The sequence below is a fragment of the Podarcis cretensis genome (assembly GCF_951804945.1).
Source record: "Podarcis cretensis genome assembly, chromosome: 4".
Taxonomy (NCBI): domain Eukaryota; kingdom Metazoa; phylum Chordata; class Lepidosauria; order Squamata; family Lacertidae; genus Podarcis; species Podarcis cretensis.
Window position 1 is genome coordinate 13,421,867 of NC_137173.1, and position 20,398 is coordinate 13,442,264.

General features: G+C 44.0%; 1 protein-coding gene across 18 annotated transcripts in view; it reads right to left on the minus strand.

Moving 5' to 3' along the window:
• DLG2 (discs large MAGUK scaffold protein 2) overlaps positions 1-20,398 on the minus strand; it is an 874,668-nt gene that overhangs the window by 685,679 nt on the left and 168,591 nt on the right. For 15 of the 18 annotated variants that reach the window (XM_079973452.1, XM_079973448.1, XM_079973455.1 and 12 more), the window contains one exon: positions 13,470-13,544. In XM_079973452.1, the coding sequence (XP_079829578.1) occupies positions 13,470-13,544 (75 nt within the window). The remainder of the gene's footprint in view (positions 1-13,469; positions 13,545-20,398) is intronic. The other 3 variants (XM_079973437.1, XM_079973433.1, XM_079973445.1) reach the window with 1 other exon arrangement.

Here is a 20,398-nt window from a genome sequence, read left to right on the forward strand (position 1 = left end):
AGTGATAAATTAACTTTAGCAACGTATTTCAGTAATAACTAGTGGTTTTTTCCTGACCTGATATGAGTCTGCACTTCTCAAAGGGTTATTCACCTTTTCATCCTCGTAATCACACTGTATCATCAAAGCCTCCACAAAGCTGGTTTTTTTACTAGGTGGCTGATAATGACTTTTGTGGATGCTCAAACACATAAAGATCTAGTTTAAGGACTCCTGGAAAGCTTAGCAAGTTGAGGCAGGAAGCGGTGACTTGTGATTACAGTTCCAGCAGAAGACTTTGGATAGAAACATCACTCCTGTGGGAGAAATTTCATATTAAAACACCATTCTCTAAAAATATGGGAGTCTGGTCCAGGTTATCTGTCTTCTCTATCAACGGCCTGGTTTGCACCGCACTAGGGATGGAGGGAGGCAGTGAAATACAGGAGTGCCTGGCATGCTCTGGTCCATGGGGTCACGAAGAGTAGGACATGACTAAACAACTAAACAACAACAACAGGGATGGAGGAGAAATTAGGCTCAGTTTGCATTTTACTGCAATCCTCCCTAATTCATACTTCCTGGTGCAATATGCAGACAGAAACACAGCTGTCTTTTGAAATTTGCACTTCTCCTAATACAGTTTTCCAACCCAAAAACATGTACAAAATGTTGTAATCTTCAAGCCTAGTCAGAGGAATGTGCCATTCTCCAGGCACCCGGCTCAGATTACTTGTTGACCTCCCTGTCCAGCGACTCCCGGCAGGAGACAGGCGGGGTCTCTATCGGCAATCCTCCTCAAACGTGAGAAGAACACACCACTCTTCCCTCCTCCCTATCTTCCCCAGGAGGGGGAAAGAGACAGACAGAAATGTATTTACATGCCTTTATTTCTGTCTATGCAGCAGTACAGAGAAACACGTCCGTACTCTTCAAACACCAACAGCAGAGAGAGAGAAAACTCCACCCCTGTACTTCCAGTACATGTCAGGTGACACTTTGAGCTAACATCCGGTGCTCAGTACAGTGAATAGGCTGTCCCTTTGCTCCCACGGTACAGCCACAAACATCAACATCCTGTTTGGCTTTCCAGCCAGCTGCAGCTCGCTGCATTGCTTCTTTTTCGTAACACAAAAATGTGTCTGGGGGAAAGGGTGCAACAAAAAGAAATACACATATTAGTGAAAATAAATGACGGGAAAAGCTGACGGGAAAGGTCAGGGGAGCCTTAAACCAGAAAACACGTGGAGAATGGAAAATATTTAAGGAATACATTTTTAAAAAATGGTACCATCTTAGCAGAACTGGAATGACACTTGTGAAAAATAAATAAATGAAACAAATATCTTAGTGGAATGTATGAAAAAGGATACAAAATAAAACTGTGCAATAATACCATGACAATAGAAAAAGTATAATGAGAATGATGGGAAATTTCTTGTAAAATAATTTTTATTTTGAAGGACATGATGTTGTATAAGTTTTTGGTTTTCTTTTCGTTTCTTTTTTTCTTTTTTCAAAATTTCCTTGCTTTTAAGTTGTGATTTTTTTTCTACTTATATTTAACTTTGTTATACCTACCTTTGTTGTATGTTCATACGTTTGTATGTTTGTATTTTAAACCAATAAATAATAAAAAAAGGAAAATAAATGCACAGATGCATAACATTAATCAACACTGCATTAAAATGCATAATAGGGAAATGTGCAGAAAAATGCTGAGAACACATTTTCATAAGGACATTTTTTAAAATAAAAAATTGCAACTCCTCTAAAAACATGGCAGACTTAAAGACTGGGGGGAACTAAATTGACAGAATCATCCATCCTCATACTACACTTCTTCCAGTATTGTCAGGGATCAGGCTCTGAAGAGGAATTGTGGGAGCCAGCCCCCGCCTCTCCCTCTGTGCAAGGCTGGGATCCTGAAGCTCTACAGGAGCAGGAGGGTAGTATCGACCTACAGCAATGGTTTGCAGAGGGACACAGTTCAGAGACTGATAGTTGGGCCGAACTGGAAGGAGAACAACAAGGGGAAGAGGAACAGAAGGAGGGAGAGCTGGTTCACTCTCCCTCACTAGAAAGTGCGCAGCCTATTAGTCCTAGAGCAAGACGACTAGATAGGGTAGCCTCTCAGAAAGCTCAATGGTGGAGCAATCACATGGTGAGGAGACGGGAAGACGGAAGTAGCTAGAGGGAAGTGGGAGGAACTCAATTGGGTACACCTGCATGTTGAGAATGGATGCTGGATTTTGTGATGTGCTGTGCTTAATAAACCTTGCTGTTGCTGGAAAAAGACTACTTCCACTTTGTGCTGTTATCTCCACCTCCATCGTTCTGCCCGGCCGCTGAGGTCCAGCGCCGAGGGCCCTCTAGCAGTTCCCTCATTGCGAGAAGCAAAGCAACAGGGAACCAGGCAGAGGGCCTTCTCGGTGGTGGCGCCCGCTCTGTGGAACGCCCTCCCATCAGATGTCAAAGAGATAAACAACTACCTTACATTTAGAAGACATCTGAAGGCAGCCCTGTTCAGAGAAGTTTTTAATGTGTGACATTTTAATGTATTTTTAATCTTTGTTGGAAGCCACCCAGAGTGGCTGCAGAAACCCAGCCAGATGGGCGGGGTACAAATAATAAAATTATTATTATTATTATTATTATTATTATTATTATCTACAGATACAGGGAGAAGATAAGCCTTGCCTCGCAGCCTGACATGTATTTACAAGTGCTCGGTTCAGTACATGTTCCAATGTTTCATCTGTGTGTATGTTGAACTGCCTCATAGGCTTTGTTGTATGCATTTCCAAATCTTAGTATCTTCTTACATTGTTCTCAGTTCATCGTGGATTGAATGAGTAAACTCATTAAAATTGAGGAGCTTATCTTCCATTGATTTTAAGTTCTCAAGTTCAACCAAGTATGAATCCAGCCTCGTGTGTTCAGCTGCAGTTAGACTACAAAACACATGATGCAGCGTTGACTGCATGAAAGGAGGTGCAAGAAGTACATCCATTATAACTAAAAAAAAATAAAAAAAAATCCTTCCAGTAGCACCTTAAAGACCAACTAAGTTAGTTCTTGGTATGAGCTTTCGTGTGCATGCACACTTCTTCAGATACACTGAAACAGAAGTTTCCAGACCCTTCTATATAGTGAGAAGGTGGGGAGGGGTATTACTCAGAAGGGTGGTGGGAATGGGTGATTGGCAGATAGCTGTGATGAGCCTGTTGACGACTCTTAACGACTGCAATAGGTCTTACAGGAAAAAGCAAGGGGTGAAAAGGTGAAAAATGGCTTTGTCATGTATAATGAGATAAGAATCCAATGTCTTTGTTCAGACCAGGTCTCTCCATGGTTTTAAGTTTGAAGGATTTTTTTTATTTTGTTTTGACTATGGCAGACCAACACGGCTACCTATCTGTATCCATTATAACTGTTAGCACAGGAGATGCATTGATGAAAAATGTGTCAGATACAACGCAGATTTTGGTAAGTCAATCCGCAGTTCCAAAAGCAATTTCTTAGCAGCAGAACCCCAAATTTCAAACCAAGTCAAATTTTATGCAGAATTGACATTCGTTTATTGGATTGTCCAGATACCCACAACACAATCTGCATGAAGATTTCCAGATGGCCCTGATTCCACAGGTGACAAATTCACAGATGCAACCAAACTCCCTTCCTCCTACCCACCACTTCCCAAATACCTCCACCCTGTTGAGTATAACTGTTTCATTGTACATTGAAATGGAAAATAACTCTGTATGCGTATTGCTAAACTGAAGCTCTCAGAGCGCCTAACAGGTTAATGATTAGCTGTTGATGTATCTTTGCTGCTCTCTCCTGAGGTGTTTAACCTAGATTCACATGGGATATTCAATTGCAAATCTCCATTTTGTGTGAGTTAGTCTTTGTTCTTTCTCTGAAAGGAGCCAGAGGAGCAAATGATTCTCTCCAGGAACACAGCCTCTGGCTATAATGGAGAGACTGTGGGAGAGGCAGATCTTTCTTTTCAGCTCTGGATAAAGTAATTTCATATCTCTAAGATGCTGTATCTGTTGCTTGGACAAGCGCATAACATTATGCATCTATTTAGATGTAGCATTATTGTTCTGAGTGTCTATTTTGTGGAACAAGTTCTGCTAGTAAAGCTTTTGAGCCATATTTTTGGACTGGGCAGTTTTTATTTCAACATTGCTTCCAAATGCGCAATATTAATAACCGCAACACCTCCACAGTCTGCCAACCCCCTTCTCCCCTTCCCTCATACTCTCCTGCTGCTACTCCTGTCCTAGTAGAGTGGGCAGCTGGGCTGAACATATGGAATGAGGGAGGTTCTTCCATTCTCACCATTCTGGTACCTGGCACTGTGCTGTGCAGGTACCAGAGCCAGGGGAAAACAGACCTGAGGGATGTAATTTTCCCTAAAGGCCGCTGGATCTGAGACAGTGTCTAGGGAGCTGTTGTTGTGAGAGCAGAGAATGAAAGGGATTATTTTCTCAGCAGGAGAAGACTTTGGAGGCTCCAATGCTCAACTTGTGTTTGTGGTGCATAGCTGTCAACTTAAAGATTTGAAAATAAGGGACCAGCAGCCAAAATAAGGGACCAGTAGCCAAAATAAGGGACCTGCAGCCTCACCTGTTCCAGGCACTCCAGTCTTCCTGTCCTCCTGCAGTCTGATCAAACTCATGCTGATAGCTTCGAGAACACTGTCCAACCAACTTTGTAACCAGAGGTTCAACTGAATAGAATCTGAATCGCATGCACCACAAGGCCTATGCAGCCTCAACTTAAGATGGCTCCCCAGCCTGGCTTTGCACTGCAAAGTTTGCAGCAGCATGTGCAACAAAATGGCATCCAGCATTCAAAAAACCCCTCAGCTTGCATTAACTAGCCACACACAAGGCATGCAAGCTCCACCCCCCAGTCGTTCTTAGACTTCTTATTGGGTGAGCAACACAGCCAAGCAACACAGTTGGGGCCTCCCTCCTCCCTGGCCGGCAGGGAGGGAGGGAGAGGAGCTGCTTCCTTTGAAATTTAAGGGACATCATTTAAGGGACATCCATCAATAAGGGACAGCAGCGGGACATGGCGCTGGAATAAGGGACTGTCCCTTCAAATAAGGGACACTTGACAGCTATGTTGTGGTGAGAACATTACAAGCCCCCAACACTGATATCTCTATGCCTCCAAGTGGTCTCTACAACGTTGTCATTAGTTTAGTTTGCCCTTTCCGAACTCAAATGAATTCTGAGCTTCGGCGATCAATAGTTAATGTTTTGTGGTTGTCTCAGCAAGCAGGAGAGCTACTGCAAGGACTAGTAGGTGCTAGTCTGTTAGCTGGCTTTCTGAAATGTTGAGACAGCTGTGAGGTTTTAGCCCAGCTCATGAAATGAGGAGACATATTTCAGGCTCCCGCAGATTTCCCCGTCTTCCATTTCTGGTGGAAGATTCAAAACAAGTAATAAAAAAACCCACAAGGTTTCAGAACAAATGTGCCAAAAAAAAAAAAAAAAAAAAACAAGTTACATTGTCCAAGAAACTGAAAAAAGAATATGAAGTTCTCATGGTTTTTATACTGCGCTATTTTAAAACCTTGGCACTTCAATTATCTTATAAATGCAATGCAAGATTTATTTTAATAACTGGTCTGTGTAAAGCTCTGTCTATTTTCCATTATGTATCGAAATGCCTGCCAGAACATACAGAACATACCCTCATCTGTGGGCAAACCACACATTTAAATCTCATGACTTCCCCCAAGGAATCCTGGGAACTGTAGTTTGTTGAAGGTGCTGGGGATTGAGGGATAAACTAAAATCCCCAGGATTCATTGGGGGAGCCATGTGCTTTAAATGTATGGTGTGCCTGCAGCCTCTCAAACCAAAGCTCAAAACCCACCAATTCTGCAGAGCCTTTCGCTTAATCTCTTTGGTCTCTTCCCTAGGCAAAACTGAGCCTAACTACAGAAAGCCAGGCTCCCAGTCTGACCAACACAGAGGTTTCATACTGCCTGCAAGCCACGGAAGATGATGTTGCAATGCCTGTTTTGTTAGGCCTGAAATGGCAAAACTTCCAGATGTTGTTGGATTCCCCATCATCCCCAACTAGCATGGCCAATGGACAGGGATGATAGGAGTTGCAGTCCAACCACATCTGGAGGGCCACATCCATGTCTTAAGATCTGAGGCCTAGGTATACACAGGCCACAATAACTCACTAGAATACTTTCACCCTGGGCAGGGGCTTCCTAGTTCAACAAGTCTGCAACAAGTACTAAACAAACCACACACACTCAGTACCAACAATGTTCACAGAGGGTATCATGGAACTGAGAGGGACCTCATTTTTCCCATAGGATTTTATTAAAGCTTTTTCATAAGGCAATAAGATGAACGAAACGGATCTAAATAAAAACAAAAACAGAGAGAGAAGGAGAAAGAGAAAAGAAACCCACAAAATGGGTGGTCCTTCCCAGCTTTCTCACCTGGGAGCCTTTTCCTTCCCTGCCTCTCACTCAGGGTCCTTCCACCAACCATCCACCTTCATGTGTGTGTAATACTTGGACCCTAGCTAGTAATGGCCCAGAGCAGAGGACACCAAAGAAGAAGAAAGAAAGAGAAGAGAGGGAAGAAAAAAAGGAAAGAAAAGAAGAAAAGAAAAAGAAAAAGAAAAATGACTTCCAATTTTCCATCTGTCAGTTACATTGAATGTCTAGGATGACATCCAAATATTCTACTTTCTGTTAAGCAATATCCCCCCCCCCCCCCGAATCTTCAGACCCAAGTGCTGGAAGGGATCTCAAAGGACATCTAGTCCAACCCCACAATAATGCAAAAAATATAAATATGCACCCCTAATAAACAAAGGCTGGATAGAACGAAGAAGAATCCACTCCCTTCCAAAGCAGTCTATTCCACTGTTAAACAGCTCATATATTCAACAGGTGCTCCCTAATGCATCCTCTAGGTCCTTTTCCATAAATCAAGAAACAAGCATTTACCCAGCATGGTTTCCACCCTCATAAAAGGGGCATTTAAATGTCAATCAATTTTGCTCCAAATAAATCATTTCCAAAGCAGCTGACTATCGGTGGGACTCAGCACCAAGAGCATCACAATAGGAAGAGCTGTTTTCATAGAGGCTAAGATAAAAGAAGCAGATGGTGAGGTGCCTTGAGCCATAAACGTAGGTGTCTCCGTTGTAACGAAAAGCTGCAGGAGTACATGGACAGAGCAACAAGGGGGGGGAGGGGAAGCATTAAAATTAAAGATCACCTCTGCAAAACAAAGCATAGAAACATCCTCCTTAACAATGACTCCCCCTGAGCAGTTGTTACTCAAGGAGTAAGGCCTACTGGCTCCAACGAGGCTTTGTAAGTGTGACTAGAATTGCAGGCTGAAGGCAGCTGGATACTGCAATGTTCAAAGCACGTAAACCACAAAACACATTCCTCACCACCCACCTAGAATGTGGAATTTATGAGCTAGCAGGGTTCGGAAGGGAAGCAGGGAGCTTCTCTGTCAACATCTTTGGCTGGGTAGACGTACCTTGTTTTACAGTAGATGCCGCATGCCCTGCTTTGCAGGGAATTGTCTTCTATTTGAAGGTGTCCCCATTTGAAAGCCTGCTTGGCCAAGGTGGCATGCAAACTAGACCTTTACAACACTTTCCATGCATCCCACCCACCCAGGAATCCTGGTAACTATAGATTACCCATAACAGACCTACATACAGTTCCTAGAATTTGTGGGGTGGCTGGGCAGGCTTTAAATGTGCTTTAAATCTCTGGTATGGATTGAAGGGGACATGGGTGGTGCTGTGGGTTAAACCACAGAGCCTAGGTGTGCTGGTCCCGGGGGGAAGGTACCGTGATCGTAGTCAGAGTTCACAAGATGAGAGGCGAGGTCCGAAACTGGGAGCCGGGCGGGAACAGGAACGCTGGAAGGTCAGGAGCAGGAGGCCGGGCAGGGAACAGGAACGCTGGAAGGTCAGGAACAGGAGGCCGAGCAGGGAACAGGAACACTGGAAGGTCTGAAGCCAACGACGTTGCTCCCGCAACCTGGGACCGGGCTGACTGACCTTTATCTTCTTCTAAGGCCAGGGGCGGTCCCGGCCCCCAGAAGCCCCGCCTCCTCTGGCCTTAAGGCGAGCACTCCTCCTGGGAGCAACCAGTTCCCTTCGCCTCTCTGCCCTAAGCCTCTGTAGTTCAGGAGAGGCCGAAGGGTTACTGGGCCCCGGAGGAGGCTCACCTGTAGCCACTGAGTCCTCAAGCACCTCTGGGGCCAGAAGGGTTTCACCTGGTGCCTGCTCTTGAGGATCTGACACAGGTGCAGGCTCCTCAGAATCTAGGCCTTGCCCCAGTTCAGCCGGCCCTGGAGGCGGGGACTCCTGTGCAGGCTGGGATTCCTCTGGTTCAGCCTCTGAATCAGAATCCCAGGCCATCACACTAGGGCTTGCCGATAAGAAGGTCGGTGGTTCAAATCCCCACGATGGAGTGAGCTCCCATTGCTCAGTCCCTGCTCCTGCCTACCTAGCAATTCGAAAGCACGCCAAAGTGCAAGTAGATATATAGGTACCACTCCGGCAAGAAGGTAAACGGCTTTTCTGTGTGCTGCTCTGGTTCACGGCTTAGTCATGCTGGCCACATGACCCAGAAGCTGTACGGCGGCTGCCTCGGCCAATGAAGCAAGATGAGCGCTGCAACCCCAGAGTTGTCTGCGACTGGACCTAATGGTCAGGGGTCCCTTTACCTTTATGGTTTGAAGATAAAGAACCAGGAGAAGAGGAGGAGGAGGAGTTTGGATTTGGTATCCCGCTTTATCACTACCCTAAGGAGTCTCAAAGCGGCTAACAATCTCCTTTCCCTTCCTCCCCCACAACAAACACTCTGTGAGGTGAGTGAGGCTGAGAGACTTCAGAGAAGTGTGACTTGCCCAAGGTCACCCAGCAGCTGCATGTGGAGGAGTGGGGAAGCGAACCCCGTTCACCAGATTACGAGTCCACCGCTCCTAACCACTACACCACACTGGCACACTACACCACATGAGAGCAGAGAGATCTGAACATTGCCCACCAACGGATTGTACGTGGACAGCACACTGTGCAGATACACAACCAACCCAGAAGGTGGCCTTCCTTAGTCTCAATGTTGCCCTTGCAGAACTCAGCAGGGAGGAAAATGGGGCAAAACTAGAATGAGTCGGCTCTACCTTTCATTGCCTCGGTTTTCCACCTCTGGTGGGTCTCCCCACTGGTTCTAATGGGCCCCTGCAATTAAATTATTTGCTTTATGTCTTTCTGAGGGTTGCTGGCTTGTGCATCCGCAGGGGAGTGGCAGAGGTCGTGTCTGTGAAAGTGCAGTAGCTCCAAAGCTATGTAACGGACTGTTGTTTCATTAAATTGTTAAATCACAATGACTTACAAAAATGTGGAGCCGCTTGCCAGGAAGCTTGAAACATGCAAGCTTGCAATTCAGCCTCGCATTAACGCCTGTGCTGTGAGTTTGCCAGGCATAAACCACAGTGATGTCTGTAATTCCTGATGACCATCGTGCAAATAATATTCCTTGGCTTTCATTCACATTCGTTGCTTTTTTGGTGGGTTCGCTCTGGATGAGTACTTCCCTGGGGCACAAGGACACCCTGTATTCCTTTTCACCAATTTCCACCACCACAATGAACATTTCTAGGTAGCAACCGCACTACAATTTGAGTTACATTTTCGCCCTGGCAATGAAGTGTCAGAACCAGCACATTCCCTAATGTGTATATTTGATGAAACTCCTTACAAACGTGCTTATGAGGGAGGAAACCACACTAAAATGCTGTTGAATCTTCGTGGGCATTTTTTCTTTTAAAATATCACAGACTGATGGGGGAAAGGAGAAACAGAAAAATTTAATTTGATATGATTCCTCCATCCCCAAACACCTTTCTGGCTACTGAGGTTGGTAGTAATTTCTGTGTTAGATCCATATTCAATGCATCTTCTATTTCCTTACGGGCAGCACATTACAGAGGAAATTATCCCAGTTATTATGTAATAAAGTCTACCCAGAAACTAGTCTAAGGTTACATGATTAACACATTCCCTGTGCAGAGAGCTCCTTCAGGAATATTTTATAACCCAAGCGCTACAGAAACATTACCAGGAAAAAGAAGTCTGCAGACACAGCTCCCTCCTTCGGCAATTAATTTGAATTAGGCTGTTCTCCATCGCCAAATGAGTTTAAATAAGGACACAAATAAGGAATGCCAATCCTGCATTGACCTCTCCCACAGACTGCAAACAACTAAGCAGAATCAAAGGTCTTAGAGGAAGGAACAAGGAGCAGAGCAGAGCAAAGTTGATATGAAACTATAACCATCAAAGGAGGCTGGTGTTTATGTAATAGCAGAGCTTCAAAGTGCACCAGAAGGTATGGGGGGGACAGGTAAGAGAGAAAAAGAGGATACTTGGGATGGAGTGGGGAATCCCTGACACAACTGGTGCCACTGAGGTCTGAGTACCACACCTCAGGGTTAGAGAATTTGTTTTGCGTAGAGAGGGCTTGGAGTTCAGTTCCCAAGCATCACCTGGTAGGGCTGGGAGACAACCCTCTGAATCCCTGCAGTGCCACTTCTATAAGCTGCCCAGAGTGGCTGGGGAAACCCAGCCAGATGGGCAGGGTGTGAATATTAAAATTATTATTATTAATTTCAGGGTTGCACTACTCAATATTTTGTTTTGGGGGTTTTATTGACACTAGATATTTTTGTTTTATCTGTATCTTAGTTTTGCAGTCGTATGCTTTTTAATTTGCAAACTTCCTCATATGCATCAGTCTATAAATTGATTAAATGGCATATATAATAAGAAGATAAAACAGGTAGCAAGGCGGATGCTCTTGCTCAGCAAATTTTCCGTGCATACACAACTTGGGATTCCTAAAGGAAGTGGAGGATAACTATCTTCAAGGGCAAAAGAAGGGATCATTTGAAAGACCAGCACTGAAAAGGCTTTCCTTGGTTTAGAAGAAGTGAGATCAGAAAGACAGACACCTAAACAAGTATAGACTGGTTCAAGTGATGCCTTTGAGTTAACTGGCCTGTTTAGCTTTGTCTGTTTGCAACATGACAATCCCCTGGAACATTGAGACGTTTGAATGAAATCTGGTATATATGTTTGGTACATAGCTGTACATTTCAGACCGCACAGGAGCAGGGAGGGCAGAATAAAGGCTGCAAATTCCTGCTGTGATTTTTTTTAAAAGTATATATGATGTGATGTTGTTTCTCTTTTATGATGCTTGACTGTGTTTCCTTGCAGGGCACTTTAAAGAGGCCTATTTTTGAACTGAAAAGTGGGGTATTAATTTTTAATACCAATTACAACGAAAAGACACACCATAGTACAACATCACCCTTGAGCAGTGAACAATCACAACGACGGCTGGTTGGTATATAATTGAACAAAACGATTCCCATATTTGGAGTTCCAAAGCACCCATTTCAAAGTGAAGCTGGAAGATGTGAAAACAGGGCACTCACATGTACCAAAACATCAGAGCATTCCAGTGAATGGGAGCGGTGTAACTCAACCAAGCAGAGGGAGATGACTGGATACTCATAGGTAAAGGGACGTGGGTGGCACTGTGCTCTAAACCACTTAGCCTTTTGTGCTTGCTGATTGGAAGGTTGGCGGTTCGAATCCCTGTGATGGGGTGAGCTTCCATTGCTCCGTCCCAGCTTCTACCAACCTAGCAGTTTGAAAGCATACCAGTGCAAATAGATAAATAGGTACCACTGTGGTGGGAAAGTAAATGGCATTTCCATGCGTTCTGGCACTTGTCACGGTCCTCTGTGCAGCAGTAGCAGTTTAGTCATGCTGGCCACATGACCCAGAGAGCTGTCTGTGGACAAACGATGGTTCTCTTGGCCTGAAGCGAGATGAGCGCCACACCCCATATTCGCCTTTGACTGGATTTAAATGACCAGGGGTCATTTACCTTTTACCTTTACTCATAGGTAAGTGGGGTTAGTATTGCAACCTAACTCCCAAATAAGCATGCACAGAGTTGTTGTCTAACAGTGCAATTCTATGCATGGTTACGCAGAGACGTAAGTCTTGCTGTGTTCAGTGATGCTTACTTTCAAATAACTGCGTATAAGATTGCAGCTTTGGACTCTCTCCTGTAATATAATTCTCTGGTCAGTGTGTACTTACACTACACATTGAATATTCTGCACAACAGAGGCCCAATTTAAATTAGATGGCACTGTCACAGCTTGTTAACCTCAGCATCTTGTAGGGAGCCCAACAAGTACATATTATCCAATGGAAGCAGCTCCAGTGGCCAGCACTAATCCTTCAAAGGTTCTTAGTATCTGTGTATGTGCAGTGAGCATCAGCCCTCCAGCAAAACCACCACATGGAATGGAAATTCTACCCACCTGACAGCCAGCGCCTTGCATATTTAAACATCAACCATACAAAAGGCTAAAGATGTAGGCACTGTTGGGCAGCTTTCAGAGGGCTGCTCACATGCTTAAATTACAGTGGTAACTTGTTTTGAGTCCAGGATCAGTTCCAGAGCCCCGGACACTCCATGAAAGGGAAGCTCAACAAAGCGCAACTATGTGCATGCATGCATGTGGAGTGGTTTGCGCTTCTGCCATGGACGTAGGTTTGCCATGGACGTTCGCCAAAATGGACAGTCGACGGGGCAGACGTTCGCGGAGGTATTACTGTATATGTTTGCCATAAGATGGGGAAGAGTTGGTTCTAAAGCTGTTTCCATTGATCTCAAAAAACTTACCGAGTAACGCACCAATCGTTGGAACAAATTGGATGGTTTAAAATCCCAGCTTGCACACCTCTGATTTGAAATTTATAACATCTCAGTTTGGGTATCAAGACTAAACATTTAACACTCGATTGGAAGAGGCAAAACTCAAAATGTCAGTTTTCCTGACCACATTTCTAAGTTGGCCTGCACAAAGTGAACACCGCAGCATTAGTTTTAGGACTTCTGCAGCCTGATCCTATGCACAGTTTCACAGAAACGAATCCTGGTGATTTCATGGGGCCTTACTTGTAGGTAAATGTAGGGAGGGTTGCAGCTTTAGAAAGTCTGGATTAGGACCCAACGGTTGAAAATGTATCTAATTCAGATGACTGAAAGCAATGAGAACCATGAAATCAGGAAAGAGGATCTTTGTCTTCTCCTGGGCTTCAATCAACACCAACAAATCTTTTTCTAGAAATTTTTTGAGATTATTTTCAATCCCTCAGTGACAGAGTATGGAACCACAACTACAGCAAAACTGTGAATTGCTTTGGCGGAAAAAACCCACTCACACAGACCAGAAAGTACCCTTAATTTGGCCTTTCTCTGATAATTTTATCAAACATTCTGGTATACAGCCCTAAGGCTGCCTCTAGGATATAGACATCTCCTTTATTCTCTTTAATCTTTGCAACAGAGGGAGGAAAAGGCTCCGACTTACCACAGAGTGCTGAATAGGTATCCATCCAGGTGCTTCAACGGGACACTTGTGCGCTGGGCATCTGGTGTGGCTCTGCTGCAATGAAGGAAACAAGAGGGTGGTGTGTTAGATATTCTGTGTGCCTGAACTACCAGACCTTGGAGGGAAAGTGATGGCTTGAACATGGCGCCACCTTAAAGAAGCAGCTGTAGTTCAGTGGTAGAACAAATACCGTGCATGGAAATGACTCCAAATTCAATCTTTCATTCTCTCTCTCATACACACACACACACACACACATATCAGAAGGGACCACAAGCAATAATAACATTGAAATCTATCACCAAAACACATTAATAAAAAGCTTAATACTCATTCATATTAATGAGTATTATTAGATTCCTATTAATCAAATATATCTTTCTGCAGTTTTCCATCAGTCTTTGATGGGTTCCTCCTCTCACCCTGTTGACTAACAGCATCAATAAAAGTATATCAAGTTGCCTGTTCTTTATTGCACCAGATTTAGAGTGGCTGGGGAAACCCAGCCAGATGGGTGAGGTATAATAAAATAAAATAAAATAAAATAAAATAAAATAAAATAAAATAATAAAATAAAATAAAATAAAATAAAATAAAATAAAATAAAATAAAATAAAATAAAATAAAATAATTATTTAGGGGGTGAATGGGCAGAGGAGAGCAGGAAAGTCCCATTGTGCAAGTGTAAATCTTGCTGATGGGACAACTACTTAGTATTGCTTAGCATGGGCTCCGCCCCTGAGCAATGGTCCATCCTTGCTCATGCTCCTGTATGATTATTTTTCACTGTACAAACCATCTTTTTAATTCCTCATCTATCCTCTCTTGTCAGGGAACTGACATCGGAGTGAGAGGTGGAGGCAAGGCTCCAAAGCGATGCAGGAGAGGGGACCAGCAGGGGGGAAGGAATTCAACGTAACACCAGTAGAGAAGGGAGGGAGATGGAGGATTCGGAGAGGGGTCTCCAAGACTCTTCACCCGAGACCAGTGGAGAGAGCACGGGCACGCCTCTGCCCACTCCTTCTTTGCGCAGAAGAGTTCCGCGCAGGGAGAGTAGGCGGAGACTTGGTGTCAAACAGCTTCTATGCTGGAAGAGGTTCAAGAAACGCCCACTGACGGATTCTGCAAACGACTGAACAGCCACGGAGTGAGGGCTGTCAGCCGAGGCATGGTTAGCCAGGCGATCTAGCCCAAAGTAACGGCAACTTACGCACAAGTAACCCCTTATAACCATTACATCTCTCATTACTAGGTTCATCTGTTTGTGTTACAATTTTTAAATCACACACTTGTTTTTGTTTTGTTTTTAAAAAATCTCTTTCCTCATCTGGAGTATCTCAAGAACAAAGAATGATTAACTTTTTTCCCCTGTCCAAACACATAGCCAATAAGTGTTAAAACAATTTTAATTTTTGCTGAACAAAATGTCTCTGCAAACTCACCACCCAATCATTCTTTATTAACATGCAAAATTAAAATAAAACAATTGGACTTGAAGCAGGCTCCATGTGTTTGGTCATTTGAGGCTGTTTGCATGGTATATAAGTGCACATCTTAAGAATGAACTTGGCAGATTTTAGGGGCACAGCAAGGCTAATTCTCGATTTCTGACTTCACAGCATGCTCTAAATACCAACGAGAAATGCTGCTTTTTTTATTATGGATGTTGTGGATGTCTGGCCAAGCCTAGCTGAGAAGCAGGCTTCAGGGATTCTTAAAAGATTGTTTCCAAGGAGAGGCAAGCTGTTACATATTTATTTATTATTTAGTGCATTTCTAGCCTTCCTTTCCTCCAAGAAGCTGAAAGTAATGCACGTTGTATGCTGAGGAAACTGAGCGGGGGGCAGGGGTGACTGTCCATCTTCAGGGCTATTCCAGCCCCTTTGATCATTCAGATTTTATAGGAACAAATGCACAGTCCTGCCGGATCAGGCCAGGCTGTGGAAAGTCTGCAGAAAGGACCTGGGTACGGCAGCAACGCTCTCCTCTTTTGATTCCCAGCAACTGGCATAAATACAGTGGTACCTCAGGTTAAGTACTTAATTCGTTCCAGAGGTTTGTTCTCAACCTGAAACTGTTCTTAACCTGAAGCACCACTTTAGCTAATGGGGCCTCCTGCTGCCACCGCACCGCCAGAGCACGATTTCTGTTCTCATCCTAAAGCAAAGTTCTTAACCTGAAGCACTATTTCTGGGTTAGCGGAGTCTGTAACCTGAAGCGTATGTAACCTGAAGCATATGTAACCTGAGGTACCATTGTACAATGGTACCTTGGTTGTCGAACGGCTTGGTTGTCGAACAAATCAGGTCCCCTGAACGCCACAAATTCAGAAGTGTTCTGGTTTGTGAACGTTTTCTGGAAGCCGAACGTCTGATGCAGCTTCCGATTGAGTGCAGGAAGCTCCTGCAGACAATTGGAAGCCGTGCCTTGGTTTTCAAACGGTTCCGGGAGTCGAATGGACTCCCAGAATGGATTAAGTTTGACAACCAAGCTACCACTGTACTGGAGCCATGACACTAGTAGTCACATACACGTCTTCTTCATATCAGAAAGAAGAGTGTACCATCTCTCTGGAGTGCCAGTGATTTCACTTTCACAAAATATGCAACACCAGGCCCGATGCAAGTACGCTAAACTTGCGGTCCAGCAGATAAAGGATATCACTCCTTTTCTTACGAAAACTAACAGTACTGATAAATTCACTGGGATCCGAAATGTGCATGTATTCCATGAATGATTCAGTATTGCTGAGTGTCGGTTTCTGCATTTCATACCTAACCCTCTAAAGCTGCTTAAAAAGGAGGACCAGGGAAAGGATCGTTGTGCTATTAAACAAGTGTGCTGAACGTGCCATTCTAGAAAAAGCTGGAGAAGTCATTCAGGGCATTATGTGGAGGAGTTGTCAATTTCTGAAAGGGCAGGGGTGATCACAGCTAGTGGATTATGTAGCTGAGCCCCAGCGTAGCAGGAACCATGTAGATTAAGAAAAAAGCATTGTCAGGCAGCTCTTAACAAATGCAGGCCTTTGTCCTCGAGCACTTACGTCTCAATAATTGGAACCCTTTTGCCATTATATAATGTGGGCCAGGTGTGCACCCAGCATAAATCTCTGCTCTAGTTTTGTATCAGTGCTGCATCCTTGAATAATTGATGCGTGCCTTTAGCACCATGCTGCAGGGTCAGGCGTGTTTCGTGGCAGTTTGTGCAACCTCTCTGGAGACTCCTGTTCCATTCAAACATGGTGGACTAAGTGTGCTTGTTGCATTGCTGCATTTGGAGCTCTGCTAGGGAGCTGTATAGAAACCTGTTTAATAAACGCACTACAGTAAAAGCACCAATATCTGTGTGGAGCCTGAATCAGTACTCAAGGTTCAACAGAGGAAAACTCGGATCTGGCACTAAGTTCACGTCAACAGCGTATTCCAGGCAGTGACTGTTCCCTGCTGAGTGCACCCTGCCAAGTTTCATACATAATGGACATGTCTGCAAGCCTTGTTTCTTACATCCACAGTTCTCATTTTTAAGTGCACATTTAAGGAAGCTTGCACCTAGAAATGTAATGTGTGGAATGACCCAAGACAGACAGACAGTTATATTTGTTTTACCCTATCCTTCTTTCAATGAGCTCCAGGTCGTGCTTGTGTGGTTGTCCTCCACCCTCAATTTATCTGAAAGAGTGACAGGACCAAAATCGCCCAGTGACCTTCATAGCCACTTAAACCTGGGTCTCCTCAGCAAATGTGACAATTTGTCACCTGGATAGAATGGTCCTGAACAGTAATTCATGCCTTTGCAGCACAATGGATCTCAAAAGAGGCGGGGACAACAAATCTTTCTGAACAGGCCTGGACAGATTCCTTCATGTCTTTGTAGCTTCCAAACCAAACGACCATCATGGACTCTGCAGAAGGTGCTTATGCAGTTTGGCCCCAAATGTACCTACTTAGGGGTCTATTGAGGCATCAGTTTTTGAGGAAACTGTTTTATAAAAACATTTAACTTTACAGTTTGCATAATCGCCCTCAAGAGCAACAACAGAAGAAGAAGAAGAAGAAGAAGAAGAAGAAGAAGACACCCAGCTATAACTGATCTAGACTGTTTCCCTATTCAAGCCAATGCATATCAAGTCACATCACTCAGTTCAGCTTCTGGGTCCCTTTGGAGTTTTCTCCTAGATCCTTTCTGCAGCAGTTCCCTCTAAAAGAGTTCTCTTTCCAACTTGACTTCTCTTTCCAACTTGACTTCTGTACAGTGTTTTCACTTCCCTTTCCAACCTTTCAGTCCATCAGAAGGACAGCAGACTCTTGGTAAAGTTTCTATTTCCTCTTAATTGCCTGGTTCCCAGGCTGAACCTTGGACCCTCCTTTGCGGAAGATCCTGAGCAAATCCTCCCCTTAAACTTTTGACCTTCCTGTGCATGTGAGCAAAAAGCAGCCAAGCACAAAATGGCTAAAGCTTTTCTTCCTTCACAGCCAGCCGTTACCATAATGTGTAACATGGGATGTAGGTGTCACCCATTCATATTTATTTCGGATAGTTGTGCTTCAGGAGTCTTCCCCATAATTAGCAGGAAATGTATTATTTTTATATATCTAAAAATTTAGTACTTATTTTCTGTGGAGGCTGCATTGCACCCCCAAAGAAAACTCCAATTGATGCTGCTTTCCATTTCAAAAATAAGAGGCAGGAACAAGCAGAGAGAAAAAAAGGTTCCTGTGGGCAGACAATAGCAGCATTAAATGTGCTTTTTTTGAAGGGGGAAGAACTAGCAGGGCAAGTTGTCCTGCAGGAATAAGAAGCGCTGCTATTTTTATTTACAATTCCCTTTCTGAAAAATTGAAATTGCTGGGTAGGATAATGAGTGGTGATAATGGCCATTTATTATCCTAGATAGCAATTTTGATTTTAAGAGCAGGGTTTGCAATCAACATATAATGGGGGTTTTTTTGTCATGCCTTGAAAGGCCAGAGCACTTTCTTGCAGGATCAGGGACTTTGGAGAGGTCAAGCTTCATGGCAGTCAGAACTCCAAGCAAGAGAGTGAGATTAAGGCATCTAGCAAAGAGAAACACTCTTAGGAAACCAAGCAAAACTCAGTTTTAGTTAGGACTAGCTGTGCTGGCTGGGGCTGGTAGAGGTTGAGGATGAGGCAGGAAGAGGTAGCAACTTGGTCAGGTGCAAAACAAAAAAAAACAAGGACAGGACAGGCATTAAAGGCTGGTCCATTAGGGCAAATGTTGGCACTGCCCCAGCAACCTTAGTGTTAAGTTGTGGGTGAACATATCAGACGACATAGCAATTCTTCAAACAGCTCTTGTTTATTCACAGGCCAGGACAGAACTGAACTGAAGGGTTCAGTCAGCCAGCTTATATAGAGCTCCAGTATAATGTAACTGTAACAATTTTCTGAAACTATCCAATCACTGAACGTCACTTTCGATCCCTTATTTGCATAACTATCTACAGTATCCCCCCGCTGGCCCAGGGTGAGAACTTCAGTACATAACACTTAGTCTGATCTCAACCACCGCCACCTTGCCTGCCTGCCTTCTTACTTATAACTAAACAAGGTATCTTAATGTTAGGCCTCTTAATGTGAACAGCTGGGTGTGAATTACTTAATGGGGCTGCAAAGGCCATAGTTCAGTGGCAGAGGGTCCCAGGCTCACACCCAGTATCTCCAGTTAGGAATGGGGTTGTCCCCTGTCTGAAACCCTGGAGAGTCACTAACAGTCAATGTAGTAGACACTGTATATGGCAGCTTCCTCCGTTCCTGTGGATATAATGTTGATGCTGCTGTTGGTACTAGATGCTGTTAATAGACCTCTTGGTATGCTTTAACTATTGAAAACTTTTGATATGCTTTAAAATGTTAACTGTGGAACTATCATCAGTTTACCACACTGGTGGTGTTATAATTTTTGATTGCTTGTTTTCTGTGAGGCACTTGGAGCGCAGCGTATTTGTGGTAAATGCATTGTATAGATTGTACAAATAAACTGACTGCAGCTAATCCAGCAGGTGGGGCCTAACCTGCCAAATCAAAGCTTCCACATTTGCTTCCCCAGCTGAATGGGAAACCAGCATGTAAAACTGGTTCCACGCTTGCAGTTCTTCTGCTCAGTCCAAAAACTGGCACAGAGTATCAAGTCCTTTTTTTATTATTATTTTAAGGGAAAGATAAATTCCCTCTAATCAGCTACTCAGAAAGGATAGCGGAGGGCTAAATACAATTCTTAGCATTCCCCCTACGCCTGAGAATAGCCACTTAGTGGGATTTTAGCAGCTGCTGCTTTTTAGAGGATGCAACCTTTGCAGGCCTCGCTGTTTTGCTCATGCTGTCTTGTATTTGAGTCCACATCTAATTACTAAAATAAATTGATGTTATTACTTACTCAGGATTATAGCAGAATTCTGTTTTTGTTTTTTCCACTTAACAACTCTATTCATTTTCCGCTTTAAAAAATAAACCTCATTAATTTCACTGTTGATTTATTAGAAAGCACATCCGTTTAGCTATTCATACATTAAAGTTGCATTCCTTCCTTCCTTCCTTTTTACTACTGCCACCACACCTTGTGGTCACCATTTTCCCCCAACCCCAGAATGCCCTGGGTGCCATCTTTTCCCAAGGTAATCTAACAACAACCCAAAATGGTGGCCGCTATTGGAGGCGGCCTTTCCCCCACCCCCACCCCCAGCAGCTACTATTCCCCTTCCCCCCCACCCACACACAAAAAGTTGCAGAATGAAACAAGTTCCAGGGCATTCAGCAAAACAATGGTGGCTTCCTGGAGAGGACCAGCTGCCCAACTTACTACTGCTGCCACTACCACCAGATGTCATTAACACTGCCTGCCTCCCCATTCTTAAACTCTAAGAAAGACACACTTTTTCACTCAGAGAAAA